At 41.0% G+C, this 12,996-nt stretch overlaps 1 protein-coding gene across 4 annotated transcripts in view; it reads right to left on the minus strand.

Moving 5' to 3' along the window:
• The window catches only part of ALG1 (ALG1 chitobiosyldiphosphodolichol beta-mannosyltransferase), a 65,449-nt gene that overhangs the window by 42,899 nt on the left and 9,554 nt on the right, over positions 1–12,996 (minus strand). For 3 of the 4 annotated variants that reach the window (XM_040356995.1, XM_040356994.1, XM_040356993.1), the window contains exons 2-5: positions 10,415–10,492; positions 10,118–10,221; positions 8,171–8,319; positions 2,539–2,628 (exon numbers count right to left, since the gene is read on the minus strand). In XM_040356995.1, coding sequence (XP_040212929.1) covers positions 2,539–2,628; positions 8,171–8,319; positions 10,118–10,221; positions 10,415–10,492 — 421 coding nt within the window. Of the gene's footprint in view, positions 1–2,538; positions 2,629–8,170; positions 8,320–10,117; positions 10,222–10,414; positions 10,493–12,996 lie in introns of those variants that run through there. The other variant, XM_040356996.1, reaches the window with a different exon arrangement.

The raw sequence follows: 12,996 nt of genomic DNA on the forward strand, positions 1-12,996 counted from the left end.
TAGTGCATCTGTGTCTATCCTGCGGGTTAGCTGAACTTTGCCATAGACTCTGCCTGTGTCAAAAGCTAGTGCTGTAGAGGAAGCATCGGCTTATGGGGCTCTGCTCCGCAGCCACTTTCTTCCTCTACCACCAGCTTCATTCACAACACTGATGCTGTGGTATGGCAGGTCGGCAACCTGCAATCTGGGCTTGCCAACCCGCCATTCCAGAGCAGGAGGTCGTGGGCCACATCAAAGGGCTCCGCGGGCCACTGGTTGGCCACCCCTGAATTACATAGTAATGAGACACACACCCACTTTTGGGATGGAATAAAAAGATGTTACTCAAAGCAGAGAAAAAAGGGACAGGAGCTGAAGGGAAGATGTCTCGGGAGCTGTCAATACCTCGCTATCCCTGGGCAGAAAGGATGCTATAAGGATTCTGGAATGCGAGGAGATCCTGAAACGCAAAGATGTAGGAATGTTGGAAAGAGTCCGGTGGGATAATTGAAGCCTCTCAAAAAAACAGAACTCCTAAGCCAGGGTAAAGTATTAATCCTTTCATGTATACCTTTTTGGTAATTGAATTGTTTTTGCATATACATTACTAAAACCATGTATAAATAAATTATAATATATATATATATATATATATATATATAAAAGCAAACTGGAGTTGTATTATTTTTAACTGCAGTATGAAATAATTATATTCCAAATATTAAGAGACATACACAGTTTTGTCTGTCTTTATTAAAGCTAAAAGTCTGTACAATGGTTTTATTGTTATATACGTTTAGAAATTGATTCATTCTAAAATTAACATAAGTCTTGATTGTTTATAAAGCTTTGCACAATATGACATTTTGTCTGTGCACAATTAAAGTTTAAGAGCGTAAGGCAGCATTCACACGAGGCGGACTCCGTCGCTACGGAGTCCGCCTGCTCCCGCCAGCTCAGTGGGAGATCTGTCCACAGATCTCCGCTGAGCCGACGGATGACAAGCTCCTCTCTGCTCACTCCTATGGAGTGATCTGATGAAAACGGACAGCATGTCCGTTTTCATCAGATCTTACCCGATCCGATATGGACAAATGGGGACGTGTTCCCATACGTCTGTTTTTAGCGGATCGGGTCGGATGTCAGCGGACATGTCTCCGCTGACATCCGACGCTCCATAGGGATGCATGGAGCGGCTGTTTAGGTCCGCCGTCAAAACTGACAGGCGGACCTGAACGGTCCGTCCGCGTGAATGAGGCCTAAGAAGGTCTGTTTGTTTTGAGAAAGCATCACATCATAGTGTTAAGGTAAACAAAATTGTTTACACAAGTCAGTGGAGCCACGGAAAACGATTCACAAGTACATTTTAGTTATCATTCAAGAATTGAAATGTGGTATCTTGGAACAAGAGCTTGAAATGAATAAGAGAACTGTAATATTATCTGTCTCATCATCTATCTTTAATATGTAGAAGTATATCCAGGTATTTGTATTATCACAAAATATACCTGATTATAATTTGCACTGTATTTTTAGTTAATAAATATATATTTTAAGCATATAATTTGTATCACTTGTCTTCAAAATAGCATGGATAAACAAACTTAAATTTCTTGTTGGTATTGGTGGAAAAAATGTGAATCTCCCAAAACAAAGATTTGCATGTTACATAAATACAATACAGTTTTACTATTTTAGTATAAACATTCTGATACACTAATAGGATTTCTGTACTCAGAGGACATGATGGTATATGTGGGATGAAGCCGAGCTTCTCATCGAACTGCACAAAACTGATTTTACGGTGAATACAAAAATCTTATTTTGATTATTGTACACTTAGGGACACAACTTTACTGGTAATAAGCACACCTAAACACCACAAGTGAATCAGCCCAAGGAGTAAAAGACCAAGACAAGAGGGCAATACAAGGGAAATAGAAGCTTGCAGAGCTTTTTAGACCAAAACCACAGAGGCAGAAAAATCAACCTTGTAGAACCTAAAAACTTGTAAACAGAATGATGAAAATAATTCCACATTGGTCTTTGCAATACAGAACCAACATCGGGGAGAGTGTGAAGCCCTGAACCCAGTGGATGACCTCTGGGCTCAGTCTCTCAGCATTAAACCCTTCCATTGTAGGAACTGATGGAAAGCATACATTTAAACAGCATCCAGTAATCAAAGTGAATGAGGTAGCTATTGGTGCTCAGCCTAATCACGGAGTAAGTCTACAGAGACAGGGCAAGCACCGAAGCAATGCAAATAGTTCTGGACCTGAAAATTGCTCCGCAGCTAAAGTGTTACCAGAACAGGGTCTGGAAAGAGTCATTTAGACAATCCAGAGCCTGAAGGTCACTTCCAGGCAGTTTTTTCTTTTTCGTTTGCCAGTGTTTAATCTTTCTGTAGGTGTCAGGATAACCAAAAGTGATTGATTTCCTGTGTCCCCCAATGGACACGAAAGAAATCAGTTTGTAATATACAGTGTATAGGAAAAATATAGGATATATCTTTGTATTTGATAATTTTATTTTAAATAGCCTGTTCTGCAGCCTTACTTTATCTTCCAGTTAAGCATTAAATCATCTTTCATTGCATTTGTCACGCAGAAGTTGTAATCTGAAAGCTTGCCAAACACTTTCTCATACCTGTAACAGAAAAAGGGATACAGCAAAAATAGACTTAAATTCTAAAAACTGGAATTTATAAAAAAAATAAAAAAATCCCTTGCAGTGGGGCCTCGCCCATGGGGCCCAAAAATATAGGATATATCTTTGTATTTGATAATTTTATTATCCAATAACCAATGGTTAAAGCGGGGGTTCACCCTATAAACAAAAAAAAATTTTTTTTTTCCTTCTAGCATAAAATTAGGCATAGTAGCGTGAGCTACAGTATGCCTGTCTTGATTTTTATAGCCCGGTACTCACAGTGCAATCGAACATTGAAGATACCGACTCCCCGCGGGGAATGGGCGTTCCTATCCAGACGGAGGATGATTGACGGCCGGCTCTGGCACGTCACGCTTCTCCGGAAATAGCCGAAATAGGCTTGGCGTGAAGAGCTGAGACCTACTCCGGCTGTCTTCGGGGAGCGTGACATGCTAGAGCCGGCCGTCAATCATCCTCCGTCTGGATAGGAACGCCCATTCCCCGCGGGGAGTCGGAATCTTCTATAGAGGATTGCACTGTGAGTACCGGGCGAAAAAAATCAAGACAGGCATACTGTAGCTCGCGCTACTATGCCTAATTTAATGCTCAAATGTTGCTATGGAGGGTGAACCACCGCTTTAAGTGCTCATTAGGTCTAGGAGTAAAGAAATATGCCCTATTCACACTTGCAAATTGGCCTCGATTAGCTGCAGGAGCTGTCAGACACCTATTGCTTTCATTGTGACTGTTCCGCACAGCTAATCGGTGGGGAACCCTACTGGGGTTCCCACATATAATCACACACAGCCTCATTTGCAAGTGTAAATGGGTCCATAAGCTGCATTGTATGCCTTATCCCTTACTCCAGCATATTTCTGGCACTCTTTTTCTCTCTAGCACTCTTGGATATGAGAGGGTCATTATGTACAATGCAGATGACACAGTGCAACTTCTGGCCAGAGCACCAAAGAGAAGAGGCTTTGAGGGATGGCTCGCACAGTGTGGTGGAAGCCTGTAGAAGCAAGTGTTACAGCTTATTCCAATACCCCTAATGCCGCGTACACACGGTCGGAATTTCCGACAAGAAATGTTCGATGTGAGCTTTTGGTCGGATATTCCGACCGTGTGTAGGCTCCATCGGACATTTGCAGTTGGAATTTCCGACAAGAAAAATTTGAGAGCTTGTTCTCAATTTTTCCGACAGCAAAAGTTCTTGTCGGAAATTCCGATCATTCTTAATTGCATCGTAAGCCAAGTTTTAGCTTGAGTTCTAATTTAACAGCTCAGGGAATGCATAGTGCTATTGTACATAGCTTGTTTATTTATTTAAAAAAAAGCTCGCTTATATAGAATTGAAAACAAAAATATTTTAAAATATGGTAAATATAAAATTCTGTAAAAGACAGTAATGCTCATTTGTACACATAGGATAAAAAGCATAAATTAAACAGTTCAAAGACATATGTATGTAAAACAAACAATACAGCTCACAGAAATATATATATAGCCAGAATTCCGCCTGAAGGTGGCATGTGTCGCTTTTGCTGCAATAATTCACAGATAATTAGCAGCAGCCAATTTGCGGGTGCTGGGCACTCAATGTCCTCCAGCACCCGCCGGTTGTCAGGAAGACACAGAGAACTGAGCTATGCCTGTGTAAACAAGGCATATCTCAGTGATGACTGGGGGCAGGGATTGGTCCTGTGTTCCTGCAAAGCAGTGACAAGAATCGACCTTTACCCCTAGTGAAAGCAGCACACAGTGTACATAAAAACACTGGCTAAGCACACCTTTAACCCTTTGATTGCACATTTGTATTCAGCCACCTTTACTCGGATAACCCTAACTAAAAACTGGTAGAACCAATTGCCTTCAGAAGTCACCTAATTAGCAACTAAAGTCCACCTATATAGTTACATAGTTAGTTAGTTACATAGTTAGTCAGGTTGAAAAAAAGACACAAGTCCATCCAGTTCAACCACAAAAAAATAAAAATAAACAAAATAAAAAACATAGTACAATCCCACACATCCAACTCCATACCCACAGTTGATCCAGAGGAAGGCAAAAAACCCCAGCAGAGCATGATTCAATTTGCTACAGCAGGGGAAAAAAATTCCTTCCTGATCCCTCGAGAGGCAATCGGATTTTCCCCGGATCAACTTTACCTACAAATCTTAGTACTCAGTTATATTATGTACATTTAGGAAAGTATCCAGGCCTTTCTTAAAGCAATCTACTGATCTGGCCAGAACCACCTCTGGAGGGAGTCTGTTCCACATTTTCACAGCTCTTACTGTGAAGAAACCTTTCCGTATTTGGAGATGAAATCTCTTTTCCTCTAGATGTATAGAGTGCCCCCTTGTCGACCGTAAAGTGAATAACTTAACACCATGTTCACTATATGGACCTCTTGTATATTTGTACATAATGATCATATTCCCCCTTATTCTCCAGAGTGAATAAATTCAGTTCCTCTAATCTTTCCTCATAGCTGAGCTCCTCCATGCCTCTTATCAGTTTGGTTGCCCTTCTCTGCACATTCTCCAGTTCCCCAAAATCCTTTTTGAGAACTGGAGCCCAAAACTGAACTGCATATTCCAGATGAGATCTTACTAATGATTTGTACAGGGGCAAAATGATATCTCTCTCTGGAATCCATAACTCTCTTAATACAAGAAAGGACTTTGCTCGCTTTGGAAACCGCAGCTTGGCATTGCATGCCATAATTGAGCTTATGCTCTACCAAAACCCCCAGATCCTTTTCCACTACGGATCTCCCCAGGTGTACTCCCCCTAGTATGTATGACACATGCATATTCTTAGCCCCCAAGTGCATAACTTTACATTTATCAACATTAAACCTTATCTGCCACTTAGTCGCCCAATTAGACAGAGCATTGAGGTCGGCTTGTAAATTAGCGACATCCTGTAAGGACGTTATTTCACTGCATAGCTTGGTGTCATCTGCAAAGACAGAAATGTTACTTTTGATCTCAGACCCAATATAATTTATAAAGATATTAAAAAGTAAGGGTCCCAGCACTGAAAACCTTCGACCATTCAGAGTAAGAATCATTTACCACGACTCTCTGAATTCTGTCTTTCAGCCAGTTTTCTATCCATTTACAGACTGATATTTCCAATCCTGTAGACCTTACCTTACACATGAGCCTATGTGTAATTTATTCTCAGTATAAATACAGCTGTACTGTGAAGCCCTCAGAGGTTTGTTAGAGAACCTTAGTGAAGGCCTAGGAACACACCAGACAGGTCATGAATAAAGTTGAGGAGAAGTTTAAAGCAGGGTTAGGTTATAAAAAATATCCCAAGCTTTGATCATCTCACGGAGCACTGTTCAATCCATCATCCGAAAATGTAAAGAGTATGGCACAACTGCAAACCTACCAAGACATGGCCGTCCACCTAAACGGACAGACCGGGCAAGTACAGCATAAATCAGAGAAGCAGCCAAGAGGCCCATGGTAACTCTGGAGAAGCTGCAGAGATCCACAGCTCAGGTGGGGGAATGTGTCCACAGGACAACTATTAGTTGTGCACTTTACAAATCTGGCCTTTATGGAAGAGTGGCAAGAAGAAAGCCATTGTTGAAAGAAAGCCATAAGAAGTCCTGTGTGCAGTTTGCTAGAAGCCATGTGGGGGACACCAAACATATGGAAGGTGTTCTGGTCAGACGAGACTAAAAGATAACTTTTTGGCCTAAAAGCAAAACACTATGTGTGGGTGTGGAAAACTAACACTGCACATCACCCTGAACACACCATCCCCACCGTGAAACATGGTGATGACAGCATGTTGTGGGGATGCTTTTCTTCAGCAGGGACAGGGAAGCTGGTCAGAGTTGATGGGAAGATGGATGGAGCTAAATACAGGGCAATCTTAAAAGAAAACCTAATAAGAGTCTGCAAAAGACTTGAGACTGGGGCAAAGGTTCGACTTCCAGCAGGACAACAACCCTAAACATACTGCCAGAGCTGCAATGGAATGGTTTAGATCAAATCATATTCATGGGTATAACTGGGTACTAACATTTATAGGTAAAGATGATCTTGGGAAAATCCGATTGCCTCTCTGAGGATCGGGAAGGAATTTTTTGCCCTGCTGTAGCAAATTGGAACATGCTTTGCTTGGGTTTTTCGCTTTCCTCTGGATCAACTGTGGGTGAAGGATTGTGTATATGGGATTGAATTATTTTTTGGTTGAACTAGATGGACTTGTGTCTTTTTTCAACCTGACTTACTATGTAACTATGTGTTAAAATGGCCCAGTCAAAGTCCAGACCTAAATCCAATTGAGAATCTGTGGCACTTGAAAATTGCTGTTAACAGACATTCTCTATCCAATCTGACAGAGCTTGAGCTATTTTGCAAAGAATGGGCAAAACTAGTATAGACATCCCCAAAAATACCTGCCGCTGTAATTGCAGTTAAAGGTGGTTCTACACCACCTGGAAAAGTAATACAGCAGCTTTATAGCCACCCAGATCACTTTTACATTAAATAGCTAAAAAAAAAAAAAAGATACAGAGATCATGGTTGTAGCCCCAACCATGATCCCAGTATAAACAGTCTAAAGCCCCGTACACACGGTCGGACTTTTGCCCAACCAACTTCAAAATCCGGAACTTTTTGCATTTGTCCGACCATGTGTACGAACCTTAAGGATGAGAAGTGGTTAAGAGCAGTGTATTCAGTACATGCATATGCCATACCTGTCAGGGAAGTACCAGCTATAGTGCAACTGATGTTCTGAGGTTCACACAAATGCGCAGGCGCGGACGTGCGGGGGCCCGTCTTGCAATGCATGGTGCGCTTTATGTGCTGACTATTATTGACTCAGGGGGGCTGAAAACAAATGCACGCCACAATCTTACATATTTGTGAAAAATTTGGAAACCCATTTATCATTTTCCTTCCACTTGTGTTGGTCTATCACATAAAATCCCAATAAATTACATTTAAGTTTTTGGTTGTAACATGACAAAATCCAGAAAATGTCAAGGGGTGTGAATACTCTTTCAAAGCACTGTCAGTACAGCGACAGTGCATATTTGTAGCACTCATCACTGTATTCGTGTCACTGGTTTCCGCAAAGTATCAAAAATGTGTCAGTTAGTGTCCGATTGTTAGCCGCAATATCAGAATGTAAAAAATATGTTTGTTTTTTTCAAAATTGGTGGTCTATTTTCATAGATAAAAAATAAAAAAATGCAGTGGTGATCAAATATCACCAAAAGTAAGCTCTATATGAGGGGAAAAAATAACCTAAAATTTGTTTTGGGTACAATGTCGATCACGCAACTGTCAGTAAAAGTAATGCAGTGCCGTATCGCAGAAAATAGCCCGGCCATGAAGGGGAATAAATCATTCAGAGGTCAAGTGGTTAAACGTGTGTGTGTGTGTGTGTGTGTGTGTGTGTGTGTGTGTGTGTGTGTGTGTGTGTGTGTGTGTGTATTGATTCAACATAATTTTTTAGGGCAAACATTTGTCCTAGATTCAAAATAGGTTAGGAAACATACCATTTTGCAATAAGCAGGATTGGATGCCCAGGTTTGTGCGTCAGACTCATGATTGTATACCCATAATTGTGCCAGTCAATTATTAGCTTGCATCTTCTAAGACAGCAGAAGACCCATGTAACTGCAATGCTAGGTAAACCTGGTGGATTCTAACTTAAAAAAAAAAAAAAAATTATATAGATATACCATGAGACTCTACCTATAAGGCCTCATGCACACTGGGCGTTATAAAAATGACAGTAGCGTTAGAATGAGTTTTTCAGTGTTTTTGCAGTAGCGTTTTTCAGTGTTTTTTAGCAAAATGATAGTCCCACAAAAGCTTATGGCTTGAAAACGCTCATAAATGCAAAGTGTTTTTACAGCTGAAAAACTCCTCTCAAAAGCCACCAATTCTGGATTTTTTTCATACCAGAAATCGCCCCTACCAAAAACTGCTGATAACGGCCTGTGTGTGCATGGACACATAGAATAACATGCTGGGGAGTTTATTGGCTGCAAAAAAAAAAAAAGCTTGAAGCCCAAAAACAGCAGCTGTAAAAACGTCCAGTGTGCATGAGGTCTTATATACAAATGAAAAAAAAAAAGAAATCACACAATATAGAAGATATTAAAATTCCAATAAACAAATGAGAGTCCAACTCTGTAAACCCCCCTCCCGCTTGCAGCCCTTATTTCAATACCTCCCTGTTTCTGATGTCTTCTGGCCAGTCATGTGAAACACAGGGTCACAGGGTCATTTTTCTGCTTCACTCTTCTCTTGGTGTTGGACAGAACAGAATGATACAGAGAGTGGTGCTGTTAGTGTTATGGTGGCCATACAATAAAAAAACGTTATCCGTCATTTGGACAGGTCGTTTTTTTATCGTCCAGTTAATGGGCACGAATTTAAAATTGGTTGGGACGTTTTAGAGCCGAAAAATCGAAGGAAAAGTTTGAAAAACTTCAGCTGAATGGAAGATAAATTCAAAGCTTAATGTGTTTCTCGCCCGAACAGTCTGCACTAGGCATATGTATGTGACAAAACGAACGAAAAACAGATTCATTTATGTCCGTTGAACGATTTATCTATGAAAGTTCGGTCATTACATGATGGCAAAATCGTTTGGCTCTCACGACCGTGTGTTTGTTTTTTGAAAACCTGTTCAAATGATTTTTCAACAGGTGTATGGCTAGCATTAGTCCTAACAACAGCACCACTATCTGCATCGAGGACCACTAAGTGGTGTAGAAGAAGACCCAGCACATCACATGACCAGCAAAAAAGTTCTTCAAAACATACATGTTGAGGGGTATGAGGGTGGCATTTAATTTAAAAAAGACCCGAACTGTATATTACGTGGGCATATCCAAGTACTCGATTCAGCTTGCTGGCGTCTAATAATCAATTGTCCATAGAAAGCATCAAACATTTAATTCAAACGCCATGCAAACAGCCAAACACAAGCCAATAAAAGACATATATGGGAGACATTTTACCAGCATTCTAACTGATTTAAAAAAAAAAAAAAAAAAAAAAATTAGGTCACTCGTCTGTTTTCTCTAGTCTAACGCAGAATGTTCCTCTTCAACGCCTTTGCATGGGGCACACCTGAACAGCTGTCCTGTTTCTGCGGTTAGGGGTTATTGCAATATTAAATAACAAATTGATCTATTGATGAATAGAGAGTTGCATTAAAGTTTAGTTTTTTTAATCCAGCACAAAGGACGGTCCTAAATGAGAAGTGTCCCTTGTGCTGGTGGGTACTCTCTTCATTTAAATCTTTAGTCCTCTGCCCCCCTATATACCCCTGCAGTGGTAATCTTCTGGTGCTGTGTGGGGGGGGGGGGGGGATGTGAGCCCCTGGACCTGTCATAGGCACTTGTCAAGAGTGAAGACTATGCAAGCCCTTTCTGCCCCCCCCCCCCCCCCAACATTTTCATATCTTTTAAATGTGATATCACCTTTACCTGAAGTAGGATATAAGATGGCGGATCAATGTTCATTAGTACCCAAAACAGCTGGATTGCTTGCACCATGACCTTTAAAACATACCGACATATCCTTGGACAAGCTAAAAAATAAAGGTAAAGTTATATTTTAGAAAGTATTAATTGATAACAGCAAAATAGAACAAGTTGATTACCCATGCGGAGGAAACATGCTGCTTTCCTTTCCCATGTTGTCTTTAAACACATCATTATAGTAGCAGTTTTAGCTGTATAGATCAGATAGTCCAGCAACACACTCATTCATGCAGGAATTACCTGCCATCCCTTTGAAGTCAGATATCTGGTGAATTTTTATTTTCTTGTTGTTCATGACATCTTTGAGAGGATCGGTTTCTGCGAGGAAAATATATATATATTAAAAAAAAAAAAAAAAAAAAAAATGTATATTATTTAGTCTGTGTGAAAGTTATAGAATCCACAGGCTATGAGATTCATATACACACTGCTCAAAAAAAACGAAAGGAACACTTTTGAATCAGAACTCCTGGGATATTGATCTGGTCATTTAAGTAGCAGAGGGGTTGGAATCATTGTAATTAACAACAGGTGCACTAGATGGGCAAAAATGAGACAACCTCCAAAACAGGAATGGTTTTTCAGGTAGAGGGGTCCGACATTTTTTTCCCTACTCATCTTTTCTGAGTGTTTTTCACTAGTTTTGCATTTGGCTAGGGTCAGTGTCACTACTGCTAGCACGAGGCGATACTTGGACCCTATAAAGGTTGCACAGGCAGTCCAACTCCTTAAGGATGGCACATCAATACGTGTCATTGCCAGAGGGTTTGCCGTGCCTCCCAGCACAGTCTCAAGAGCATGGAGGAGATTCCAGGAGACAGGCAGTTACTATATGAGAGCTGGACAGAGCCATAGAAGGTCCTTAACCCATCAGCAGGACCAGTATTTGCTCCTTTGTGCAAGGAGGAACAGGATGAGCACTGCCAGAACCCTACAAAATGACCTCCAGCAGGCCACTGGTGTGAATGTCTCTGACCAAACAATCAGAAACAGACTTCCTCTAGTGTGCTCTGTGCTCACTGCCGGACACTGTGGAGCTCCATTGGCTTTTTTTTTTACATTGAACACCAGAATTGTCAGGTCCGCCACTGGTGCCCCATGCTTTTCACAGATGAGAGCAGGTTCACCCTGAGCATATGTGACAGACGTGAAAGGGTCTGGAGAAGCCACAGAGAACTTTATGCTGTCTGTATCATCGTTCAGCATGACCGGTTTGGTGGTGGGTCAGTGATGGTCTGGGGAGGCATATCCATGGAGGGACAGGCTACAGGCTACACAATGGCACTCTGACTGCCATTAGGTATCAGGATGAAATCCTTGGACCCATTGTCAGACCCTTCATTGATGCAGCCAGTTCCTGGAGGATGAAGAAATTGATACCATTGAATGGCCCCCACACTCACCTGACCTAAATCCAAAACAACACCTCTGAGACATTATGTTTCGGAGAGGGAGAGAAAATGTATCAATCCTGGATGTACTATCTAATTTCTTGAGGCCATGAAATACCCCCAAACCCCGTTTTAAAAAGTAGTTAACATTTTTGGAAAATTAAGAAATTTAAATTCATACAGTCAGCAGTGCAGTACATTGTCATTGTAGAACTGGTGTGGAAGTGATTAGTGACACTGACAGGTCACAGTACATTAGAATTATTTTTAATTTTTTTCGAACACACTGTGACCAGAGCAATATAATGAAAATAGAGGAGGAAGCACTCACATCGCCACATCCGGAAGTTTAAGGGGGGACAAGAAAAAAGGGTACTCAAAGAGTAACCATAGGCCGGACTTTAGAGGCATAGAAAACAAGGAGAAATTGAAAAAATAACAAAATTTATTGAGAAAAATACATGATATAGACAGAGCATTCCAATTGTTTTTTTAAATCATAAAAATGATACAAATTGTACAGTGAGTCCTTGTGCCTCAACACGTTTCACTGCTAGGCTTCATCAGGACAAGTTCAAGGTTCAAAAGATAGCAAAAGAGAAAACGGATCTCGCTGTCTTATAGTAGACTAGGCCTTGTGTACAAATATCCAATAGCAGAGAAGTTCACCAAGAGTATCCAACAAATAAAATAATGCCAATAGACAGGGGGGCTGGCGGGCTTGTAAGCATTGGATGTTTATTCACCTTGATGCCTCGTACACACGATCGGTTTTCCTGACAGGAAAAGTGTGATGTGAGGTTTTTGTCAGGAAAACCAATCGTGTGTATGCTCTATCACACTTTTTCTGTCAGTTTTCCTGCCAAGAAAAGATTGAGAGCAGGATCTCAATTTTCATGACAGGGAAAAATTCTATCACAAATCACGTTCATCTGTATGCAATTACGACGCGCAAAAAACGTGCATGCTCGGAATTAAGCAGATGACCGGAACTACCTATTGAACTTCATTGATCTCGGGTTGTCGTACGTGTTGTACATCACTGCGTTCTTGACATACGGAATTTCACCCAAGATTTGAGTGACCGTGTGTATGCAAGACAAATTTCAGCTGTTTTCCTGCTGAAAAAAAAAAAAGTGGTTTTCCTGTCGGAAAAGATAAGGTAAACAAAAAAACGGGAAGCTTTACAACCCCTTTAAGTAAATCTCCCCCATAATGTGCTAGAATGCATCGCATACTAGCACATTATGTGAATCTTACCTGAAAACTAAGCCCGCATGTAATGTCATCGCCAGAGGCCACATCCATCTTCACTCGTCTTCCTTCCATGAGGACCTCACTCCCGTGCATGCATGGGGGAGCTGTCATATATGGTGTAGGATTCTGAAGGAACGGCATTAGCTGCATATTTAGTAAATATTTTCTAAACGG

The sequence above is a fragment of the Rana temporaria genome, chromosome 6, assembly GCF_905171775.1.
Source record: "Rana temporaria chromosome 6, aRanTem1.1, whole genome shotgun sequence".
Classification (NCBI taxonomy): Eukaryota; Metazoa; Chordata; class Amphibia; order Anura; family Ranidae; genus Rana; species Rana temporaria.